At 41.1% G+C, this 24,741-nt stretch overlaps 1 protein-coding gene across 1 annotated transcript in view; it reads right to left on the reverse strand.

The window, feature by feature from the left end:
* Positions 1 to 6: 6 nt before the first annotated feature.
* Positions 7 to 24,741, reverse strand: part of obscnb (obscurin, cytoskeletal calmodulin and titin-interacting RhoGEF b) — a 61,010-nt gene continuing 36,275 nt past the window's right edge. The window contains exons 49-86 of the mRNA XM_085253509.1: positions 24,401 to 24,667; positions 23,766 to 24,044; positions 22,944 to 23,201; positions 22,501 to 22,767; positions 22,080 to 22,352; positions 19,309 to 19,575; positions 18,804 to 19,079; positions 18,422 to 18,694; positions 13,590 to 13,880; positions 13,338 to 13,367; positions 11,828 to 13,165; positions 11,392 to 11,673; positions 10,435 to 10,516; positions 10,200 to 10,321; positions 9,910 to 10,107; positions 9,788 to 9,820; positions 9,587 to 9,685; positions 9,262 to 9,480; positions 9,097 to 9,130; positions 8,931 to 8,983; positions 8,713 to 8,811; positions 7,878 to 7,934; positions 7,061 to 7,200; positions 6,522 to 6,722; positions 6,353 to 6,429; positions 6,107 to 6,277; positions 5,867 to 6,026; positions 5,666 to 5,782; positions 5,366 to 5,530; positions 5,124 to 5,282; positions 4,857 to 5,034; positions 4,651 to 4,764; positions 4,395 to 4,562; positions 4,163 to 4,265; positions 3,913 to 4,042; positions 3,268 to 3,361; positions 3,090 to 3,132; positions 7 to 2,594 (exon numbers count right to left, since the gene is read on the reverse strand). Coding sequence (XP_085109635.1) covers positions 1,487 to 2,594; positions 3,090 to 3,132; positions 3,268 to 3,361; positions 3,913 to 4,042; positions 4,163 to 4,265; positions 4,395 to 4,562; positions 4,651 to 4,764; positions 4,857 to 5,034; positions 5,124 to 5,282; positions 5,366 to 5,530; positions 5,666 to 5,782; positions 5,867 to 6,026; positions 6,107 to 6,277; positions 6,353 to 6,429; positions 6,522 to 6,722; positions 7,061 to 7,200; positions 7,878 to 7,934; positions 8,713 to 8,811; positions 8,931 to 8,983; positions 9,097 to 9,130; positions 9,262 to 9,480; positions 9,587 to 9,685; positions 9,788 to 9,820; positions 9,910 to 10,107; positions 10,200 to 10,321; positions 10,435 to 10,516; positions 11,392 to 11,673; positions 11,828 to 13,165; positions 13,338 to 13,367; positions 13,590 to 13,880; positions 18,422 to 18,694; positions 18,804 to 19,079; positions 19,309 to 19,575; positions 22,080 to 22,352; positions 22,501 to 22,767; positions 22,944 to 23,201; positions 23,766 to 24,044; positions 24,401 to 24,667 — 8,225 coding nt within the window. The 3' untranslated portion in view covers positions 7 to 1,486. The remainder of the gene's footprint in view (positions 2,595 to 3,089; positions 3,133 to 3,267; positions 3,362 to 3,912; positions 4,043 to 4,162; positions 4,266 to 4,394; positions 4,563 to 4,650; positions 4,765 to 4,856; positions 5,035 to 5,123; positions 5,283 to 5,365; positions 5,531 to 5,665; positions 5,783 to 5,866; positions 6,027 to 6,106; positions 6,278 to 6,352; positions 6,430 to 6,521; positions 6,723 to 7,060; positions 7,201 to 7,877; positions 7,935 to 8,712; positions 8,812 to 8,930; positions 8,984 to 9,096; positions 9,131 to 9,261; positions 9,481 to 9,586; positions 9,686 to 9,787; positions 9,821 to 9,909; positions 10,108 to 10,199; positions 10,322 to 10,434; positions 10,517 to 11,391; positions 11,674 to 11,827; positions 13,166 to 13,337; positions 13,368 to 13,589; positions 13,881 to 18,421; positions 18,695 to 18,803; positions 19,080 to 19,308; positions 19,576 to 22,079; positions 22,353 to 22,500; positions 22,768 to 22,943; positions 23,202 to 23,765; positions 24,045 to 24,400; positions 24,668 to 24,741) is intronic.

Consider the following 24,741-nt stretch of genomic DNA (forward strand, 5'->3'; position numbering starts at 1 on the left):
AGCTAATTATGTGGCATATTTGCAGTACTTTTATTCAATTGAACACGTTGTACTCAACCATGTTTTGTCCAACACTACACATGTACAGTACAAGCAAGTACAATCAGTTTGTGATTTAAAATTATTACATAAAATCATCCTTTTAACAGACACCTTTTGATCAACACAAACACCACACATGTTTAATTAGGAAGTTACTCTAGTTACTTTTAAATTGCACTAAAAAGTTAGTAAATTTTGTCAGCTGAAGTACTTTGCATAAACATCTGCGCTCAATCAAATATAGGATGACAACTGGTTATTCTAGAGAAACACATCTGTCTTGGAGAAGCAAATACATGCAGTCACTCATCTACATATTTGTCACTTGCATAGGAATATCCCTGTAACAACCTGAGTTTACAGGCTGTTTCACCGCACTAGCAGACACAAATGCCAAAAAAGTTGAGTAAAAAATTCAGTTGATGGTAGGAACTTGGAAACAGGCATCTGTTCACCTACCAAATGATTTGCTCGCGCAAATGTCGTGTTTATAAACTGCTCACTAAGGAATCATTCACAACACCACAAAATAATGTAGTAGAGATTTGTGATTCTCCAATTTGATTAACTAACAGCTCCTGAAACACAACAGTCCCCAAGTTTACACTACTTTTATATTCAGTGTTGTTTACTTGAAACATGCATCTCATTACCTCCCAATATTTCCAGCTCCAGGAATCCAAAGTGCCATAGCATGACCTGAATGGTACCAAAGTAAAACCTGAAAAAATATAAATCCTATTCATGTATGTTGCAATGGACTAAGGATTACATCTGGATCAGTTAATACTGGGGAGTAAAGCTGATCATTCAGCGTAGGTACACTGTTAAACATCATTGTAATTTGTTATCTCTCAAAAATGCATTTTATACCCAATAAAGACCAATAAAAAATAGACACTAGATTTCTCTGCAGTCACAAATTAATTATAACAATCATGCAAGTAAATAACTGTAATATGGTATACCAGTGGATTAACCATCACAGAAACATAAAACTTGTTGGTAATCACCAGTACTGTTAATTTAGGGAGCTGTGACATAAACCTTACACTGGGGGTGGCAGTCTCATAAATTTGTCAATCACTGTATGTATAACCAAAAAACATTTATTTTATTTAAAGACTTCAACTCACCATTAGATATGAAGGTTTTAATCAGTAAATGTCAGACCTTTCTTAGCTTCTGCCCATCATGCATATTGTACATCACACAACATGTATATCCCTAGAGTTTCCATCTCATCTGTAAGAGACAGTAGAGTCTAACAGTCTGTCAAGAAAATATCTAAGGATGACACTATTATCTGATTGGCAGGCTAAAAATGGAATGGTTTGTCAAATGCAGTAAATGTTGCTCAGGTTACGATCTGTATTTTCATGTTTAGTGAATGTCCCTATTTAAGACTAAGAGGGTTTGTGATGCCAAATTAAATGTTTGCTTTTCACTGGTTCTGATAAAGGTCATCTCTAATTTGAAGAGTGACAGGATTGCCAACTGATGTGTAACCATAGGTCTGAGTTGACACTTTGGTTTTAAAACTCTGCTGCCTGCCCTCAACTCTCTGCACCTCTGAGCAGTACGAAGGCTTCACTTCCAGCTTTGCATGGCTCACTTGAATAGGCACATTCCTCTCCGCCCTGGACCGAGCCTCCCTGGCCTGCGGTGGGACAGCAGATGAGAAAAGGCTGCTGGAGAGATTCTCCCTGAACCGACTAAAGAAGCCAGTCCTTTGCCGGGGCACCACATCAGGCCGGCCCACGTTGAGAAGCACCGGCTGTCCCACTGTAGAACCGCCAATCTCTCTCTGAAGCACAGAGATCTCACAAGGCTTTTCGTTAACGTGTTGCGTGTGGGAGGAGCCATAAGTCTCTCCTTCCTCTGGGACGTAATCCTCCAAGTCCTCAAGGGTTAAAACACGATCTCCTTGTTTTAGGAACACAGGCTCTTGCTTTCTTGCAGATGTATCCTCCTCGTCATCGGGTTCAAAAATTACAGTTTGTTCATCATCCAGGTCGTCGTGATCTTCTCCAGCTGTAGCGAGAACAGAAGAGAGCTCGTGCGGCTCCCCAGAAGCAGACCCAGATGCAGCATCAGTCACCTCTTCCTCCCATGAGAGCGGCTGGCTGCTGATGTCTCCCTGCAGGTGGGCCTGTGCTTGCTCCACAAGCTTGTTGTTGGAATTGTTAGCATTTGGGTTTTCCACTGGAGACCTTTTGGGTCTCGAGGGTGTGCCTGCACGATCAGACCCTGCTGGCGAAATACCTCTCCTCCTGGACAACCTGGGAGACTTATTGACCTTATACTCGATGACCTCTTCTACTTCAACCCACCTGGGCTTGCTCTCTGTTCCCCTGGCTTCCGCCCCCTGGGGATCAGTAACATAGAGAGTTGGGATAGTGGTCTTTCTTGGAGTGGGCATCCTCCTTGTCCTGGCTGTAGGAAGCTCGGGGGTGGAAGTCTCAGAGCGGTGGACACCAGCAAGAGTCAAGCCAGGTGATCTGTGTCTTCTCATTCGAGGATTCTTCACCACGGTGGTTATAGTCTCCTCACTGGAATAAGAAGTGCATTAGGCCTATGTAAATAAAACCCACCTTGCTTGGAGTCTTGGATTTAAAAATAATATGATAGTAATAAGCTGCAGTAATTAGGCTGACAGTTGAAGTAGACAGCACCCTGATGAGAACAGCCCACCCTTTCATTATCCTTGTGATAGATTCCTTTTGCATCGAGGCTATAAATACTACACAATGCATACATGGAGCCAGAGAGGAAAAACACACACACACACACACACACACACATACAGAAAAATGCCCCAAAATGCCCTATGATGGGCAATGTTATCTAATGATAAAAGCAATACCTACACAGATACATGAACCCCAAAACTGCAGTGGAACTTTATCTTAAAAGAACCCCCTTAAAGATTCCTAAAATATATATTATATAGAAATTATTTTATTAAAGTATACTGTAGTGTTAAGTTAAGAAAATCCAAGATTATTCAACATCCAACTATTCGATCTTACTTTGATCGTACTTACATGATGATGGTTTTCTTTGGTATTTTCGTCTCCTGCTCGGTAACTGTGGGAGGAACATGGACAAAGCATGATGGTTATTTTGCATTGCTAAAGCTGCACTCAAAGCATTTTCTGCTCAACAAAAACCACAAAACGTCCGAAAAGAGTAAGACTGTATGGATAAAGCCAGACTTGCTACCTTCAATGGTGATGGCCTGCTCACCAGAGCGAGCCACAGCGAAGGGGAAGACCAAGTCAGCAGCACACTTTGCACTGCCCAGACGGTTCGACAACTGAAATCCAACAGATATATTTTTAGAGTCATAAATGTAACTCACTGCTGCTAATTAATATCAACTATCTTGAAACTAATTTATAGGCACAAAGGCAAATGCATGACCTGCATTAAAATCTCCCCTCATTGACCCTTAAAAATAAAGGAAATGTTATTTTTGTAATTATCTGAGATATTTTCTTGTATTGAGACCTCTTACTGTAGAGCTCCAAATTCTGAACAAATAGATCTTAATAGTTTTAATGATCCTAATATATTTGGAGTACTTATGTCAATCATTTAACATTAAGTGTACAAAACTCGAGGTTCACGAGTCTCCCTGTCTCACATATTATAACTGCCCTCCCAGAGCCTCTTCATGCCAGACATTTCTTCCTCTTAAATGTATTTATTTTACTGTTACTTGCAACAGGGCTTTCAAATTGTTATATCTCTCTATGTAATGCTGTATGGTCTTAACCTTACTAAGTGATTGCCCAGAGATTATGTACACTCTGAAATGTCACAAAACGAATACAGATAAATGGAAATGAATTAGTCTAGACCAACCTCGCACTCATAGTGTCCAAGGTCTCTCTCTGTCAGGTTTTTGATTACCAGAACCAGAACGCCACTCCGGAGCTCACTGTAGGTCTGATATTTCTGCTGGTCAGTCAGCAGCCTGCCATCCTTGAACCACCTTGAACAGGGACACATGCAGAGAGGAGACAAGATTAGAGGACGGGGTTGATATTCAAAAAAAATTGCAAAACTGAATCAAAATGAAGGAAAGAAGAAAACATAAGGAAGGTATCCATACCTCACTTTGGGCTTGGGGGCGCTTTGTATTACACAGGTGAACTGAGCGTCCTCACCGGCAACAAAGATGGCATTCCTTATTTTATTTACAAAACGAGGAGGTACTAAAAGAAACACATGACAGTGTTTTATGTTTTAGACTATTCATCATTGTTCACAAGAAAAGTGTAATGAAGCAGTAGAAAAGAATACTCTTAGGATCATCCTATATATAGGTATGATGTGCCACTTACCCTGAACTGTGATCTTTCCCAGAGTACTGGCATTGCCAGCTGGACTTGTGGCAAAGCACATGTACTGACCAGAATCATCTGCAGTCATATTGTCCAGGATTAGTGTGCAGGAACCATCAGGGTCCTCGATGATGATGTGATGTGGATCTGCCCCCACTGCGCGTCCACCTGCATCCAACAAGTAAACAAAACCACTCATGAAACAGTCTTTGAATGTCACTCCACATGGCTAATAACCATAGAGGAAATGCCTCACCCTTGTACCAGGTAACCGCAGGTTTGGGTACTCCAGTAACTTTGCAAGCCAGCTTAACAGTCTGGCCCAGCTCTGCTGTGCAGTTTGCCAGAATTTCATCAAAATCAGGGGAACCTAGAAAATAGTTTGGTATAAAAAGCTGTGCTAGAAATTCCAAGCAATAGGGAGGTAAAGAAAAAAGTAAAACTGCATGGAGTCCCACTCACTCCATGCAGGCATGCTGTATCGCTGCTGCAGTTCTCTGAGGTCTCTCAGCCACGAGTTCTTGATGGTAACAGTTCGGGCTTGTAAGGTGTACTTCCTCACAGAATCCTCGCGCTCATGCCAAATCTCAAAGGCACGGTCATCACCCTCCACTGTCTCATTCACATCAATGTTATTCAGCTGAAACAAGATAAAGAAACCAACAAACATCATTTAGGCCGCTGACCATGAAAGAAAAGATGAAACTAGATTATGTTAAAAACACTTACCTTCATCATGTTCTTGAAAATATATGCTTGTGTATCAGTGTTGCTGTCTCTCTTGGGCTTGCAGATAATGCAGTAGTTCTTAAAGAGGAAGACGTGACGGTGGTGACCTCTAGAGGACGTTCTAATTCCAGGAGCACCCTCCCACACTTGGAAAGGCCCCTGGTGGGAGAGAGTAAGCATATGCAGACAGTCAAATGCTTATGTGTAATCAAGACCCTGCACAGTCGGCAGCTACGTGGTACCTGTCTAATTGGTTCTCCAAGAACTTCGAGGGTGGCAGGATAGTTCTCAATCATGGAGACATGGTGGGTATTCTCAGAACGCTGAGGGAGTGCAGACACCATTGCAAAAGCTTCTTCCAGCAGGCAGCAGTTCTGACCATTTCTTGCTTTGTTTCGAATGAGCTCCTGAAGATGTTGCAGCAGAAATTTCAACAAAACTGAAGTTACACTGATCGTGTACATAATTTAAAGGCTCTAAAAGCAAATGACTGAAAAGTAAATAACTGACTCTAAGATGATTGTATGCATGCACTCTATTACCTTCAGGAAGGCCTTGTACTTCTGAATCCTCTCCAGTGGCTGTTGGAGATAGGCATTTATGCTTCTTACTGGTGGATCTGCAGGGTCTGAATTAGCCTGTGCTGTGTCAGTATATTCCTGTTTTTTGGAGTTTAAAAAAAAAGATTTTAACAGTTGGCACATTTGTAATTCATAGTATAGCAATAACAATTCTGCTGTTACCTTAAAGAAGCTGTGCACAGTCTTGTCACTGATGGCAGATTCAGCCTGACTATGACCTACAAGATACTGAAGGTACTTCTCAAAGCCCTCCTTGTTCTTCAGGAAACACATGGCTATGTCATCATCAGTGTCGCAGTCATTCAACTTCGGAAGGAATGCCCTAAAAAGAAAATCATAAGAATGATGCATACTGATTATACTAAAAAATGGCTGAAAATAACATTTAAGAGGTGAGCTCACTTGTTATGGAAGGATTTGATATCATCAATGTTTCTGAAAATAGCCTCTTTCTGGCTGGTGACGTCAGGCGGTGCATCAGAACTGTCTGCATGCTTCAGGTGATGGGAGGTGAAGAATTCCACCTCCTTGACAAACTCTGATTCTCCGTTTATCAGTTCCTGGATCAGTTGGCTAGAAGCACGAATTAATAGTTTGTTATGGTTCTTTGGTTGGTTTGCTTTGTCACGACAAACATGCTTCACTTACAATAATTTTCTCTTGTATTCTCCTTCAGACACCTCTTCCACACTTGTTTCTGGAAGATCGCCAGCATCAGCAGACAGCTGTAATAGAAATTTTAATTTTTTTAAAAAAAATATTACCCAATGCGTGCAACATGCAGTGGCGAGCTGGAAGCAATTGTCTTGAGACATACTTTGAGTTTTTTGTCCAGGTAGGCCGGTGAGACCCAGCCTTGGCGGGATGGTGTCGTTTTGGTGGGTTTGGTCCGAACTAACCACTTGAGCGGGTGAGCCGAGTCCAAAACCTCAACATACTGTCCCTCTTTTAGAGAGATGGAATCTTTGCTCGCCACGATGGGGTTGTAATCAGCTGTTGCTACATAGATATCAAACATCTATAAAAAAATATATATATATGTGTGTGTATTAATAACAGGATTGCAGGGGGACTGGAAGCTATCCCAGCTGTCAGAGGGTGAGAGACAGAATACCAATCTGCCCCAAGGCTAACACACAGAGACAGATAACCATTCACACCTGTCTATGTATAAAAAAAAAACTTAATTGAATTTCCCTTTATTTCTTCAAATAAACTGCACCATTAAAACTTTCATTTCCTTGTTTTATATAGTATCCTGCCATGGTGTGTCAGAATTTAATCGATGAAATTCTGATATAAAGGCCAAAAATTTATGAACATTATGAACTTAATGGAAATTTTTTTGTATCTCACCTCTCCCCTGGCGTCTCCTTCATCAGACTCAGAGGAGGAGTCAGCAATGAGGGAGGGAGGACGGGAGCGACCGTGATGAGGTGATGGAGAAGGTGTCTTGGTCTCATCATCACTGTCACCACCTGGTACGCGTAATGAAGCTGGAGCAGTAAGGAGGAAGTCAAAAGAGGACGGGTCAGTCGCACGGAAATGTCCAATTAGTATAATCTGTCCTTTAAACCTATGCAGTAGATATTAGTACCCACACTCACTCAGGTCCATCAGCTTAAATATATATTTAAAACCATAACTGTGTGCTAGCGTGTACCAGTGTTGTATTTACCTGGTCAATTTGAATTTTTCTGTATACTGAAGTAACGACATAGTTTTTACGATGCAAAAACAGAGGGGAGAAATCCACAGTGGTTAATCATTCTAATGCTCTAACATGTATTACTGTATTAGTATCATGACAACAGGCAGCTTCACTTCTATCTCAGCTCTCCACATACATGTCTGCTTGGTGAGCATGTATTCCACTTATACAGAAGCTTCATAGGTTATTGCAAAAACTATTTTAGTAACAAGAGAAAGGATGAGGAAACTCATTGAGGATGAGTAAGGAGATATAGAGGGCACTAATAGAAATAAAAGGGGATGGCTTAGCTGTTATTAAGCTGACACTGAAATAGAGTTGTTGTATGTATAACTAAATATTTCTTGTATGTAAAAGGAAATGTAAGGAAAACTGTTTTATAAAGTCATTATTAATAGATAGAAAATATTTCAGTGGAAAACTGCAGAGTATCTGTGATGCTGATGCACTTGGGATACATACTGGCAGATTTGGGCCAAGATTTCATCCACTGGAGCACTTCATGATTCTGTAAACTGTCTGAATAACAAATTAATCATTTAATGAGTATTTATTTAGTGGGAGTGATAAACTAATGGGTGTAAAGGTGGTTAGGAAATGATGTCTGTATGAAGGAATGGGAGATTTTATGTCATAAATGCATAAATAAACTAAAGCGTGCACTAGATAAGCACTAACATGGCACTAAGAAACATTCCTCGGTCAGGTTTGGTGTTCAGAAACAAAGGAAAGTGATAGCCAGTTCAGTATTTAAGCATTAAAGCATTCAGATTAAACATTTCTTAAACAGCCAGAATGAATTCAAAGAATTCAACCAAACCTGACAAGAAAATAACAGAGCAATGCAACAGAAGCACTGTATGCAACATAATCTATGATCCATACTTCAGTCTTCAGCATTAGTAACTACCAAATGCAGTCACTGCAGAGGGAATATGGATAGTTAACCTGCACATTTTTAGTACAACTACAGACACAAGGTAATTTAAGAGATTGAAGGTGTTGTGATCGTTCAAGTCATATAATTTAATGTTTGTTCTCCTGAGAATGTATGTTCTCTTGAGGTGAAACCTTTTGGGTTTTTTCTTTTTAATCTAAACTGTTTATGAGACTTGTTGAGAAGGAGCTAAAGTCCAATGCTAGCATAATCATTCATTTATCTTGGTTTAAACCAGACTTGAAGCCGGAATAGACCAGTTCTGAAATGCCTTATGGACATAAAGGTTTGTATTTTATAAAGTACGATGAACTCATTAGTCTCTGAATATTTAATGCAGAGCTATAATGGTCCACTTACCTTGGGTGATCTTGGCTGATACCATTTCAGTGATCTGAGAGGTGAGTTTCATGAGGAATTCCTCTGAACCTACTTCACCTAGGAAAGGCATTTTGCCCTCTTAAGGGTTGGCAAAAAGTAAAGAACACCATAAATATCTTAACATTTATTTTTATTCATTTATATATCTTATCAAAAATAAACATTACTGGGCCTGATGATTAGCTAGTACGTCTTACCTTTTCCTTTGCTAGTATCTTCCTGTGGAGGACTAACTGTAATCCCAAGAACCCTGAGCGGATTTCAGTATTAAAATTTGTCATGTATTTACATTTATATTAAATGTACTTACTACAGACATCTTTTTATGTGCAAGGCAATCAAAAGGTTTCAGAAATAACTTACTCTGAAGCCACTGTCTCTTTCTTGGGCTGAGGAGCTAGAGAGGAGGGAGAAAAAAAGCAGAAGGGTGGTTTGAAAAGTGCTCTGCTAAGTGTTTCTGATATAAGAAGACACTCATTTAACCTGTCATTTCAAAATAAAGTGTCTTGATGACGTTATTCTCCTTACTCTCATCCACCTCCAAGTGAGCAGTGCAGATGGACTGTCCAGCTTTATTTGTTGCAATGCAGGTGTAGGCACCAGTGTACTCTGTGCCCACGTCCATCAAGATGAGACTGTGGTGGCGCCCAGAGCTTGCTATTTTGTATCCTTTAGTGTCAGGCTTGATCCACAGGACATCCTCCAAAGATTCCTCCTTTAGCCAGTTGACCATGGGAGTAGGAGATCCTAAGAGAGAAGAAGGGTGATTATGGAGACTTTGTAATAATGATGCGTGGCAGATAGAGCCCAAAATCTAGACTTTCTTCTTATCTAGAAAAGTGTAGTAACGCACCTTCTACTTTCACAGACAGAGTGATGCTTGTTCCTTGTTTCACCTTCCTATTGCTGAACCTTTCAATAAAGCGGGGTGGCACCAGGGGCTCTTTAGGGTCTGTGAAAATAAAGTGTATAATGTGACATTTTGAATATATGGACATGTCTACTGAAAGTACATATACTTGTGCTGTGGTTTGTAGGATAAATGTTAAATTACCCTTTTTCTCTTGTGGTAAAATCTCCCCAGGACCTGTTGCAAAAAGTGTTGCAAATGTATAAAGTGTATCTCATCGTTTCATTTGAGATTTGTATTTTGTATTCAGGCACGTGTATACATACTCAATACTATCATCCGGGCAGAGGAGTAAGCAGAACCAGCTGCATTGCTGATGTAGACGGAGTACTCCCCCATATCCTCTTTTTTCACCTCCGTGATCTCCACGCCATGAACGTCTCTCTCTGCTAACAAATGAATTCTTTCTGAAGGTCGTAGAGGGTGGCCATCTTTGAACCAGTATATTCTGGGTTTCGGGAAACCTGGAAAACAACAAAAATTTGACAAACATTATTCTTAAATCATATGCAATGTTTTTAGAACACTGGGATGGATTAACAAATCTTTACTTTACCCTTTACTTTAAGCTGCATCTTTGCAATAGGTGAACCTGGACAGACGTGAACATCATGAAGCTCCTCCACAACCTGCGGTAGCTGATCATCTTCAGCTACAGACTCAAAGGTCTCAGTTTCCCTGTTGGAGGAGAGTAAAGCACAGCAGCTCCAGTATATCTATAACTGTATGTGAAGGCCTCAATATAAAGGTTTAGTTCATATAAATAAATAAATAAACATAAATAAATTTACCTGGACATGTATCCTTTGGCACTGACGTAAGAAGACGTCTCAGTGGCATCAGCAGCAGTGTCATAATCTGAGCTGCAAGACACTGATGGAGGAATTTTATTATAGTTTTATACAATGCTTAAGGTGTAAAGGGACTCTGCTTTTCTAAGATGTTGATTTATGGTTCGGAAATTAGCTTCATGCTTCAGTTAAATGCTACATCTGTATAGCTGTAGGTTTTGTGGGTTTGTTTTTGTTGTTTTTTTACCCCTGCCTAATATAAAGGCAGGGTGAGAAACCTGCCTTTATATTAGGGGAGGCTCAAGGTCCATCTCACATATTCTGCATGCTAGTTTTGCTCTGACTTTGTCTGAAGTTCTCTTCTGTTTTAAAAAAACAAGCTATACAGACGTTTGCATACATTTACGGGCATGAATATTGTAGTAATTTTGCCCTTTTAATAATAACAATAATAATGGATTGCATTTATATAGCCTTTTCGAGACCCTCAAAGCGCTTTACAATTCCACTCTCACATTCACACACTGGTGGAGGCAAGCTACAGCTGTAGCAGACTGACAGAAGCAAGGCTGCCATATCGCGCCATCGGCCCCTCTGGCCATCATCAGTAGGGCAGTAGGTCTGTGTCTTGTCCAAAACAGATAGAGCTGGAGATAGAGCTGGGGATCAAACCTTCTGGTTACAAGATAAGCTTCCCAACCCTCTGAACCACAGTCGCCACATTTCATGCTTTCTTTGAACTGTTCTTTTTCCAGGGTGGAATGATGTACAGCATACATCTCAATGACTTCAAAAAACAAGAATTTGGTGTCCAAAATAAATTCAAATTTGTGCACCAAATTCTCATTTTTTAAGTCATTAAAGATGTACAGATGCTGTACAGTTTGCCTAGTCAATTATCCCAGGACAGGTATTTAAAAAGCAAACGTGTGTTTCTTGTATCATCTGTTCACTTACTGTCAACCCTGAGTTCAGCTTTAGTAGATGCAATGCCACTGCTGTTTTCAGCTGTGCAGCGATAGACCCCCATATCAGTAGGCAACACAGTGGTGATGATAAGTTGGTGGCAGCCCTCCTGGTCTTCATTGATCATGTAATGGTCGTTCTCCTCCAGCAGCTTGCCATCCTTATACCAGCGAACAGTGGGAGGTGGCTTGCCAATCACAACACAGTCAAAGCTGACTGGATAACCGTCTGGAACATCCTGACTTTGTAGCTCGGTTAAGAAGACCGGTGCAGCTGGCAACAAGAGCAAACGGAAAGCAAATATAAAAATCCCACCCCTTACATAGAAATTGTTCTTGGTGTATTGAACTTGGTGCATTACTAACCAGACAAAATGTGTGTAAGAATAAAGAAAGTTATAATTAACAGAGAGCAAGCTGCTTCTTACCTGGAGCTCCAGTCATGAAAGCAGGAGGCTGTCTATCTTGTGTGGGCGTCTGTGTACCATCTTGTATGTAGCTCATCTTTTTAATTCGCAGCTCCACTTTGTGAGGTCCTGCAGGTAAGATTGTGGTCTCCACAGGAACCCCATGGACTGTAAACATCTCCTGAAATCTCATAGAGGCAACTTCAGCTTCTGTCCGTGAATCAAAACGAATGTAGATATAATTGTCATCTTCACGGTAAGATTGTGGGTCTGGGGCTCGCAAGTCTCCTTCATCTGCACTGACAAATGGTTCTTCCTCAACATCTGGTGGGAGACGCGTGCGCAACAGGCGCCGGAGGCGTCTGCTTGCCTGTCTCAGCGACTCATCCATCTCACTTCCGGAGGAGCTCTCAGGCTCACTGTCAGCACTGTAACCTACAGTAAGCGGCCGTCGGCCCGATGATTCTCTTACCGTTCCCACAGTCACCTTACCACTGTGAGAAGCTACCCCAAACTTGTTAGTGGCTTCACATGTGTAAACTCCAGTGTCCTTGGTGGTGATTGCAGTAATGACCAGTGAGCAGGTGCCATCATTATAGATATCAATATGATGATGCTTGCCATCCGTCAGTGGTTCTCCATCTTTCAGCCAGCGGACCTTATCAGGTTTACCTTCTGTCACACATTCCAGATGTATGGTGCCATTAGGTTCTTTAGTCTGGTCTTTGAAGACTTCTTTAAAAACAGGACGCATGTCCTTGCGGGCCTTGTAGCCCTTGAAGGCAGCTTGAATCTTAACAGCAGCTTCTCTGAGCTCAGGGTCATCCTCTTTACCGATCTCCATGATGCTAGTTTCCTCTGTAGACACGTGTTTTTCTTGGGTTTGCTGAACTACAGTTGTTTTCACTTCTGTCTGCTGCACAGTTTTCTGCTCTGACATTTGGAAATGTGCGAAGAACCTCTCAGTAGCTAGAGTATCTGCTTCCTTTGTCACTGTCTCAGTAGTCTTGCTGCTCTTTTTGAGGTAGGAAACAAGCGTCGAACGCCCAGAAACAGACTCGTCCTCAGAGCTGGTGCACAGGCTGGCTTCTGTCTGCTTCTTTGACACAATGGCCTGCTCCTTCTCTGTTGATTTGACTTCCACTTTCTCAGATTGTGGAAGCTGATTCTGGTCTAATTTGCTCTGACCCCTTTTGCCATCCTCCTCTGGTTGTTCAGAGATGGAGTCCAGAGTTGGCTCCCGACTCATGCGTCGTTTCTTGGCTGATGCTTCCCAAAGTTCATGGAGATCACCTTCTTCAGCAGCCTCAGGAGGAAGACTGGGCTGTCCCAGTGCCTCAGTTACTTCCTGTTTTGCATCTACACATATGACCACAATGGAGTTACAGTTATGGTCCATACAGCACCACACCCTCTTTAATTGGTGCTTAATCCTTACGTTTAACATTTATGTGCAGGGCTACATTAGGGCTACAGCAGAGCTTGTGGAGAAATACAAAAAGTACCACATATACAGCGTACAGTGACCTACCTGGAGTAATCGGTGGCAGAGGAGGTGCTTCTGTGTTTCAAGAAGAGAAGAAAAACAAATGATATTAAAGTTTATAAAATATCAAAATTCCTTGGTTTCTAGCATTACATCTTTGGCTAGAATGTTGCAGTTGCATAAAGCTTGATCTCATATCACCATGTGACATAAAACATGAACTGCAATTGCAATTATAAACACAACATCACAGAAAAAAGCAGCTACTTGTGTTAAGTGAAGCGTACATTCACTCACCAAGCTGAACAGTCTGAGGCAGCTCAACAGGCTCCCCTATCCCTGCTCTGTTGATGGCTGCCACTCTAAACCTGTAGGCACTGCCTGGACTGAGATTTTCAACCACAAATTCGGTGTTACGCACAGGCTCAGAATGACATGGAAGCCAGAGGGCACTGTCTACCATTCGGATCTCCACTCTGTAGCCCAGAATGGGACTTCCTCCATCATGCAAAGGTGTGAACCAAGAGAGGGTAACAGACTTTTTTGTCTTACTGAGGACCTCCGGATCCTCTGGAGGATCAGGCACAGCTATGGGGAAGGGAAAAAGAAAAACCGCCATTGGATATATTTATGAACACTAATTAAAAACCAAATACTCTACAGTGTTAATCTGTTATGAAAGTTATATGGAAGGTGTTCCAAATGCTCCAGAACTTTCCATGTTTTTGTTAGATAGCTTATCTTTTCTAAAGAATGTCTTAGGCCGCTGTAAATTTGCACAGGTTTGCTGCTTCTTCAAAGAGAAAGCTCTGTACTGTTTGGCTTCCAAAAAGCAGAAGTTAAGTAAGGACCTGATATTCTTAGAGATCACAGCACCATCTGGGATAAATATTTACTAAGCATAAATTACAATTAAGAGGAATCTATTACTCAGAAATTTGGTTACATATTTCCAGCAGCCTTTTTCAAAAAGATTGAATCAGAGGGCATTCCCACATAAAGTGGGAACAAAGATTCTTACATTTAATGCAAATGTTGAAAGTATTAGCGTTAACACAGCCTTGTTGGAGCAATGCATTGCCTATTTATCCATTTATATTGCTTTAGTTTGTGTTGGAACTTAAGACCACACTTCTGACCATTGTTTCTTGTTTACATAATATTTGAAATCTGTTCTCCATACTAGTGGCATGTAGTATGTTATGAAATGACACGTTGTACCTACTAGCAAACATGTTGTTGAAGACGGACACCAGGCCACTAGACTGTACAAATTTCAAAGTGAAATCTTCAGTGGTGGATAAAGGCAAGGCAAGGCAAGGCAAGGCAAGGCAAGTTTATTTGTATAGCACAATTCAACAACAAGGTGATTCAAAGTGCTTTACAGAGACATTAGAAACAAGAACAAATAAAAAGCATGATTTAAAATTGATTAAAACAAGCAAATAAACTAACTAACTAATTAACAAACAAACAAACAAACAAACAACAGTATATAAGATCAAAACAGATAAAATCAGAACAGTAGATAAAATCAGTAGTTAAAATGTAAGTTTTGAAATTTAAGCTTAAAGTGTGGATTTGGTGCTTTATTCAAATGCAGCTGAGAACAGGTGAGTCTTCAACCTGGATTTAAATAAACTGAGTGTTTCAGCTGATCTGAGGCTTTCTGGGAGTTTGTTCCAGATATAAGGAGCATAAAAGCTGAATGCAGCTTCTCCGTGTCTGGTTCTGACTCTGGGAACTGATAAAAGACCGGATCCAGATGACCTGAGGGATCTGGATGGTTCATACTGGGTCAGGAGGTCATTGATGTATTTTGGTCCTAAACCATTCAGAGCTTTATAGGCCAGCATCAGAACTTTAAAGTCTATCCTCTGACGGACAGGCAGCCAGTGTAAGGACCTCAGAGCTGGACTGATGTGGTCCACTTTTTTGGTCTTAGTGAGGACTCGAGCAGCAGAGTTCTGAATGAGCTGTAGTTGTCTGACTGATTTTTTAGGTAGACCTGTAAAGATGCTGTTACAGTAATCAAGCCTACTAAAGATGAATGCATGGACTAGTTTTTCCAGGTCCTGTTGAGACATCAGATCTTTTATCCTTGATATATTCTTGAGGTGATAGTAAGCTGACTTTGTTATTGTCTTAATGTGTTTTTCTAAGTTTAGGTCTGCATCCATCACTACACCCAAATTTCTCGCCTGGTTTGTGGTTTTTAGATGTATAGATTGAAGTTCTCTGGTGACCTGTAATCGTTTTTCTTTGGCGCCAAAGACTATTACCTCAGTTTTGTTTTTGTTTAGCTGGAGAAAATTGTGGCACAACCAGTCATTGATTTCCTCAATGCATTTACCAAGAGCCTGTACAGGGCCTCGGTCTCCTGGTGACATTGTGATATATATTTGTGTGTCATCTGCATAGCTGTGATAGTTTATTTTGTTGTTGTTTATAATCTGTGCCAGTGGGAGCATGTAGATGTTAAACAGAAGGGGTCCCAAGATGGAACCTTGGGGAACTCCACATGTGATACTTGTCTGCTCGGATGTGAAGTTACCTATTGATACAAAGTATTTCCTGTTTTCTACGTATGTTTTGAACCAGTTTAGTACAGTTCCTGAAAGACCTGTCCAGTTCTCCAGTCGTTTGAGTAATATGTTGTGGTCAACTGTATCAAATGCTGCACTGAGATCCAGTAAAACTAGGACTGACATTTTTCCACTGTCTGTATTCAGACATATGTCATTAAACACTTTGGTCAGAGCGGTTTCAGTGCTGTGGTTCTGTCTAAAACCTGACTGGAAGGCATCGTAGCAATTATTCTGTTTTAAGAAGTAACTGAGCTGTTGAGAAACTGCTTTTTCAATGATCTTACTTAAAAACGGGAGATTTGAGATCGGCCTGTAGTTGTTCATTTGTGTCTTGTCAAGATTGTCCTTTTTCAGTATAGGTTTGATTACAGCAGTTTTTAGTGATTCTGGAAACACATGGGGGACAAAAAGGGATTGGGACGGGGGGTAGATCTGAGCCCAGCATTGACCCGCTCCATCATCTCCTCAGTGAATTTCAGGTGTGGGGAGGAGGGAGAAAGGGAGGGGGAGGAGGGTGATGGCCTGTCAGGGGTTTGGGGGACTGGGGAAGGTCGTGGTCCCTTGTCCTGGTCGTTGGTGTTGTTGAGAGAGTTGGAGGCAAATAGGGACCCCTCTTCTTGCCTTAGATGTCTCTCCTTTCTGAGGCTCTTCCTCAGATGCCATGGATGTCTCTCCTTTCTGAGGCTCTTCCCGGGTGGGGGCAAATGGAGCTCCTCCTCAAGGTTTCTGCTGGGCTTTGTCTGTTCTTGGAGTACTGTTTGTTCCTCTTTATGAGATAACTCCTCGTTTATCTCAGCCTTGGCACCAAGCACGGATGGATGACGTATGGAATAAAACAAGTTGGAGGTGAACAGTTTCACCCCTGACTTGTTAAAATTAAATCCATTTGCTTTGAACAGATGCCTGCGTTCCCAAAAAATATTAAAGTTGTCGATAAAATGCACTGAGTGGTCAGCACATGCTGATATAAGCCATTTATTCAGTGTAAACAACCTGCTGAATCTCTCGTCTCCTCCTCTGACCGGCGGTACAGGTCCACTGATGAATACAGCTGCATTCAGAGAGTTTACAGTATTTAATAATCCAGTAAAGTCCCGTTTCAGAACCTCCGACTGTTGTTTGGACACATCGTTTGACCCTGTATGCAGAACAATGTTTGTCACAGTTGGATATTCATCTGCAATTTGAAGAATTCTCTCCTTCAGGTTGTTGACCATATCGTTAGGAAAGCAGAGGACTTTAGTGTTCTTACCGCACATCCTTTGTACATCCTTTACGGCAGAGTCACCCACAATCAGAGTTTCAGGCCTAGCCTTTAGCTTTCCCTGTGGCCTTTCACTTTTCAACAGATTTTCAGACCTTATTTCGCTGCTTTTAGATGGATGGTTGTCCGATATAGATCCAGGGTCCTTTGATAGTGGAGCAAATCTGTTCTGCAGTTTCACATTCAGTTGTTTTGGAGGTTTGTTGTTAACCTTCCTATTCACGGTTGTCCAGTCCTGTTTCCTCCCGTATACAGGGGTAGAAGAGCTTCTCTGTCTCGTAGGAAGTGAAGGCCAGTCGGTTTCAGAGATTTCAGCTCGCTGTGCCCTGCCTGTGATACGTCCTCCCCCTTCCAGGAGACATGATTTATGTCTTGGTTTTGCACCAAGACAGTCTAAGGGGGGATTATCACTTGAGGATTTATAATAATGCACAGAGTCTACTTTCTTGGTCATGTTATCTGTGCTCCTTAGCTGTGTACTAGCTTGCTCATCGCCATTGTTTTGAATCAAAGGCAAGGTTGTTTCATTTCCACACAGTCCATTTACCTCCACGTTTACTTCTAAGCGATGAATTTTTGTCTCCAGTACTGCAATCTTCTGCAGGAGGCTGTGGTAGTCATCTGTGGAGAGGGAAGGCATCTTGTTGCTAGTTAGCCTAGCGGTTAGCACCTTTCCAGGCTATTGAGGCTGCTCGGTGCTCAGACGCTGTAATCAGGCTTCAGCTGTGTCTAGGCCACAGACACACGGAGCGCTGAGGACAAGGTAACCATAAAATGTTGCTGTTTCTGTTAAGAACACTCTAGTCCTAATGATCTACAAGTGTCCAGAAGTTATCGCAGGTAAGCTCACACGGAAAAAAGGGAAAAAATCAGCATAAAAATCAATAAAAATCAATATAAGAAGCAAAGCATTCAAGAGCAAAGAGATGAAGCGTCCACACTCACAAAGGGGAGGAGCAAGACCTCCCCTTTGTGAGTGTGGATAAAGAAGAGAGCTTCAAACTACTACTGAACTGCCTAGCTAATATAAAACTTCACAGTTGGAGGTATTAAGAAGAAGCTTTGATGGTATGCCATACCTGCTCAATACTTCTTCAAAAGATTTTTATTACCTTAGCTTCCTACTATACCCTGAATTGTCCAAAATTTTAATTCTGGTTCTGCGCTCCCTGGTTGAAACTCAGAATTACAAAAAATTGGAGTAAACTCTATATACAGGTTTAAAGGGATATTTGTTAATCTTTTCATAGACATAGACATAGACATTAAACACTTACTGATGATGGTGAGCTTGGCCAGAGAGATAGCATCTCTGGCAGCAAATGTAATTTCCTGCTGGGGCAAAAGAGGCGCCTGTCTCAGGACAAGGCGGTAAGACCGACCATCGGCCCTCATAGCCCAGAGGTCACTGGGCTTCAGCTCAACTCCATTAGCATACCAGACCACTTCTGTCGTAGGGACCACCTCCGTGAGCTCAACACAGAACTCGACTTTCTCCCCCACTGCAGCCACTCTGTCCTCCAAACCCTTCACAATGGCCAACTGCCAACCTTACATGGGAAAAATCCACAAAAAAGTCGTAATTCACAGCTGACTAAAGTCAAGATCATAATATTACTACAGCTTCACTGTTGTACAGTCTTCATTTTGATGACTTACCTTTAACAGTGAGCTGGGCAGATGTGGACGCTGCGCCAGCTCTGAAAGTCACCGTGCAACTGTCTTTGACGCGCAGCTCTTTCAGCAGGAGCAGATGGCGACGACCGCTCTCAAATGATACAACCTCAGCATTCGGGGATTCTTTCAGTGGTTTACCATCAAGGAGCCACTGGCAGTTTTTGCTCTCAGGACGAGACAGGGCACACTCAAAGAGCGCTTCGCCTCCATCAAAAGTGTCCACATTCTCCAGGCCCTGAACAATGGTAATGGGTTTGGCTGTAGAAAGCAAGAAACCATGGTAACTTAATTATAATAGATTATAAAAGGACTGCAGTTCTCAAAGACAAAAGTAAAATAGTTAAGCCTTTGTCAACCAAGAGCAAAAATGCTGTGATGATGAGTAAAAGGCCTGTTTTGGGGTTTTTTTTCCAAAGACGTTTTTCTGGGAAGAAGCAGAGAAGATCCCCTAAAGCCTGGTGCTTTTTCCATGTGGAGGGAAGCTCACCTTCCACATGAAGTGAAGCGACCACGCAGGTCCCCTCTGCCTCACAGGAGTATGTGCCCCTGTCCTCAGCAGACACATGGCTAATGTACAAGCGAGCCACATTCCAGTCCTGCTCCACTACCACCCTTCGGCCATCAGGCTGCAAAGGCTGCCCATCTTTCTTCCACTGAGCCTTCACTGGTCTTGAGTACTGGCAGATGAACTCAGCCGGCTGGTTTTCAACCACCCGAAGGTCCTCCATCTCGCTCACCACTTCAACTGTGGGATCTGAGGTTGGGGTCAGGGGATCATAGGATCAAATCCTGGCCATGAGATGTAAGGATAAAAGCGGGCCATGCCGACTGACATAAGAGCTTTATAACCCCCAAAAGCATGTCTGAGTGTAAATATGTGAGTGATACTATTTTGAAATTACTGATTGTAAGGTACCAATACTCTATGTATATTTTTATGTATTTTCAAATCGTCCAATGCATTAACCTACATAAGCTCTCAGGGGGTCAAAAAGTCCAACAGTCAAAGTTCACAACCAAGGGTCAAGACTTACTGGCAGCTCATAGAGAAGAAGGGAGTGATAGTAGATAGAAATGCCAAACTCAAAGTGTATCTACAAGAGTTAGAGATTTTAATGCTGGAAGGTTAGAAGAAGGGTTTGGTAGGATGGGACAGAGGAGATGAATAGAGCATGACTATTTGAGAGCAGCCGGCCTGTATGGATGGGTGGAGCAGCACTTTCTTTCAAGCATTTCAATATTCTGGTTCACCATCTGTGAACTTTAACATGGCGGAAGCCAGATCTAGATTATGTTTGTTTTTTTTACTGAATCCAAACATCAAATAAGACAGGCTTCTTATTTATATTACTGAGGGATACTTACAGTTAGGGCTGCAGGTTAACATTGTAATAATCACGATCATGCTTAAAAAAAGCTTAAAATGAATGAAGAAATCCCAGATTGATGATGCTTGTTTTCAGCATTCTTGTATTAATTGGTCTTCCCTTCCCTGTTGTTGAAGGCATGGTTAAAAGGAGCTGCTTACAACTTTAATAGCTGTTTGGCTACAACATTTGCAGTCAGAATATGGATAATAGTATACTGTATAGATACGAGTGTAATTAAAGCTTGAATCTGGGCATATAACCTTAAATTGAGCATGAAAAAACCGGCAAGATGTTAAAGCAGGAAAATCAAACACAAAAAGTCACAGGATGTGGACCAGAAACACCACCCACCAGCCAAAAGGTCAGCTAGCCTGATAGCTAGACTGACTAAACCACAAGGGACTCACAATGAAGACTAAACTAATAAGAAGCACTCCGAGAGTCCAAACCTGGGCAGTATTTACTTTTCAAGAGAGTAGTACTGTATGTTGTATATATTCATTTTGTTTTCTAGAAGTACTTTTGGACACCTCCCTTGTTAAAATCCTTTTAACACACTTGATATAATTTTGAGAATAATTTTTCAAATTTCAGATGATATTTGGATGCAAACTATAATGTTGTATTTAAAAAATTTTATCCCCATATACCAGTATTATTTCCCAAATGTTGTCAATACAAACAAAGGCAGTAAAATTTAAAGCATACTTTTAAAGATAAAATACATTATTATCATTATTAAGTTTCAACATTATTTTATCTTGAAGAAGAACTCAATGCACACACATGCCCATATACTGACAATACAAATGATGGCAGTAAGAAACATAGTTTTAAATACCTCCATATATATCATTATTGTCACTTTAACCCTCAGATTGATCTACTGACCTTGTAGGAAACACACATGCACACTAATGCCTCTAAAAACATCACCTCCTTGGGAGAGGTTTTAGACCAGAGCATCACTCTGAATCAATCCTTTTGTGTTCTGTTTTACACCAGGCTCAAAGTGAGGTCTGTCTACTGTAGCTTGAATGTGAACAATATAAGGCTAGCATCATTAGAAAACTAGTGTTTATATCCGTTTGTAAAGGATTTTATCAACAAAACTGTCACAACGTTGCTAGATTTAGTCAGACCAGGTGTGGGGGCTTGTGTGATCCCATTGCAAGTTGCTCTCTAGTTGTCCTTTTCACTATTGTGTAATTATACTCATTGTTTACACGTCAATGATGATGCATCAGAAAGTACTTCTTAAGGTATAACAATGCTCCACAAAATTAGTAAATCTGATTGTGTTTCAAAGTGAGAAACATAACCGTGATTATTATTTTTCATCATTTCAGCAGCCCTACATTCAAAAGAAGAGCAGCATTTTTAATACTAGTTAATTGAGTCGAAAAGGTTCCCAAAGCTTTACTGTGGTGCTGCACCCAGTTGTATTTTTTAGATTATATCAAAGCATATTGCATAAAACATAACTTCTTATTATTAATGAAATGCAAACTACTGCTTCTCATGCATGATGGAGCACTAATATGTCAAATAGCTGGATGGAACCCTGCAGTAAAAAATATGATTATATATGAAATATGATTATATTTCATAGTATATAACCCCATATTCTTCACTAAGAATGGCACATTTTTTTGTAGTAAATGCCAGTTATTAGATAGAAAACATAAATATATTAGTTTCCTGCTTCTACTATTTAATTCAAAATAATAAGGAATACTGAAGTAGGAAAATTGACCCATTAAGATTTTAAATGTAGAATTAAAACACTGCAGGATCCTTAGAGATTGTATAAGACTAAAAGAGACTGTTTTATCTCAGTCTCTGGGAAAAAGCTTATCTCAGTCTGCAGTTAACATTTTCATGATACCTTTGACCAAGAGCTTGGCTGTTGATGTTAAACTGCCAGCTTTGAAGGTGACAGTGCCAGAGTCATCTGTGGCCAGGTTCTTTAAGGTGAGTGTGTGGATGTGGCCCTGGGCCAGCCCTATCTCACTAAAGGGGCTGTTCTCCAACAAGCTGCCATCCAGCCACCACTGCACCTTGCCGTGGGCTTTACCAGAGAGCTGGCAGGAGAAAGTTGCCCATTCGCCAACAAAAACATCGGTGGACTTAAGGCCAGAAACAATGAAGACTTCTTTTGCTGTTGAGTGGAAAATATGAATACATTGAGCCTTAAATGTACTCATAATCATCATAATGCCAACTCTAAACAAAAAACACACAACATATGAGCCAGATAGAAGTTTCACAATTAAGAAAAACTGCAACAGTACTGAATGGGAGGCTACCTTGCACTGCTAAAGAAGCTGTAGTGAGCTGGTCTCCTGCATCGCAGGTGTAGTAGCCACTGTCATCAGGCTCCAGATTCCATATACAGAGCTCTTGAATACACCCTGACTGTCTCATCTCATACTTCTTACCAGGCCGGAGGACTAATCCTCCTTTCCTCCACTCAACACAAACACACGGCTTAGAGAGCTCACAGTGCAGAGTAATATCATCACCCTCTATGGCATCCTGGTTCTTGAGCTCTGTCTGGAAGAAGACTGGGGCACCTGGTGAGAGTTTAAAGTAAGAAAAGTTGATATAACATATTGAGATGGCAAGTTCGATGTCAAATAGTGGAGATGATGAGAGAAACATCCCTGAGGGCTTCAGACTATACTGGGTGGTTGAAGGAGGTGGACGTTCAAGAATATTTTAGTTGTCCATTTCAATCCAATGTTTTTACCTTCCACAGTCAGCGTGACATCACACTGTGCATCCCCAGTGTCGCAGGTATACGTTCCGGCGTCCTCAGCCACCAGGTTGTGAATACGAAGCTGATGAAATGCTGCATTCTTCTTCAGGTCATACTTGAGACCCGCTTGGAGGGCCACATTGTTTTTGATCCATGTAACCTTACCACTGGGGTCAGAGATGGTGCAGGCCAAAGTGACCGTTTCACCTTCTAATGCAACAGTGTTGTGTGGCTTCTCTAATATTAGCACTGCAAATACAGGACAAGTAGCATTTATATGCAACCTTTTCCGTTCTGCACTGGCATTATGCTTTCATTCTTGATTTCTGTGCACTACTGTAACACAAATTATACATAAAATAATATGACAATTAAAAAAAACGTAGAATTATTGTGTTGTGTTTGTATGTTTCTAGCAAGCAGTCAAATTTACTTTAAATCCATGTCCAGCTAGACTAATAAACAAGCACAGGGATGAAAATTACATACAGAATTTAACGGCTGGGCACCAAAGACTAATGTAAGAAATGTATTACCTCACCAAATGGGAAATACAGTCACAATAATAACTATGCTGCAGAACTACATTATATATATCTGAAACTACCCAGTTTTAAAACATACAATTTACAGTAGTATTGCTTTGTTGAGCTAAAGTACCTCTATCAGCCCTTTAAAATTAATAAATACTATAAAATATATTTAATGAAAATACAAAAAATGTGAAATGCCAGTGGATTTGAAAAAGAATAATAATAATTTGTGATTTTTGATGAAAATGGCTCTGAGGGTGAAAACTCTCATCTCCTTTACCTTTGGGTTTCTCCTCCACCAGAAGACAGGCCACACTCTTCTCTTCTCCCACCACGAAGGCAACATCTCCAGATTCATCCGTGGTTACCATCTTGAGGACCAAGCGGTGCACTCTCCCTATAATGCTCATTTGATTCAGATCATTATTTTGAAGCAGGTTGTCTGAAAGCCACCATTCCCCATTGGTGACACCAGAGTGTGACAGCTCAACCTCAAAGACGGCGTCTTTCCCAGTGGTCACAGTAATGTCGCAGAGTTCTCGAATGATTCGCACATGCTCTGAGGGTGAATGGGATGATGGATGATGAGAGATCAGAGATCAGTTCTGTGCAGAGCTTCCAGACATCATGACTATGAGGGCATATGCTTACTCAACATGTCATTCCCAGATGTGGTGTTTTTTAACACCCTAGAGCTACTAAACTATCAACAATGCATATAAATAAAATCAGATAATTCCAGTAAAGCACTGGATTCTCTAAATCTGTGAATCCAAGAGAATTAGCTGTGAGTAGAGGATACACTTTTCTCCAGTACTTGATAATGCGGTGAATATGAACTTCAGGAAGGATGAAGACAAGAGGAAAGGAAATGAGAGACACAGACAGATGATAGATGAAGATGTGCTCTGTTACCTTTTACAGTCAGGGTAGCAGTGCTTTTCTGGTCTCCAGTATCACAGGTATATTCCCCACTATCCTCCATGATCAGTTTGTGTATGATCAGAATGTGAGTGGTTGCTTTTTGCTCCATGGTGTATTTCTCTCCCTGTGTGAGAAGAGTTGAGCCCTTCCACCAGGTCACCTTGTGATCAGGGCTTGATACCTCACAGGACAGAGAGGCTTCGCCACCTTCTTTGGCCTCTTGACTTTTCAGCTCCTTCTTGAATACTACAGGTGCAGCTGTCAGAGACACCAATTTCATTACGATGACAGACTTTAAAACTTTAGAACGTGAACACTGACACCAGAAAACA

This window comes from Mchenga conophoros, linkage group LG18 (genome assembly GCF_057382185.1).
Source record: "Mchenga conophoros isolate Kocher_MC1m ecotype Shallow Benthic linkage group LG18, M_conophoros_male_GT1.1, whole genome shotgun sequence".
NCBI classification, from domain to species: Eukaryota; Metazoa; Chordata; class Actinopteri; order Cichliformes; family Cichlidae; genus Mchenga; species Mchenga conophoros.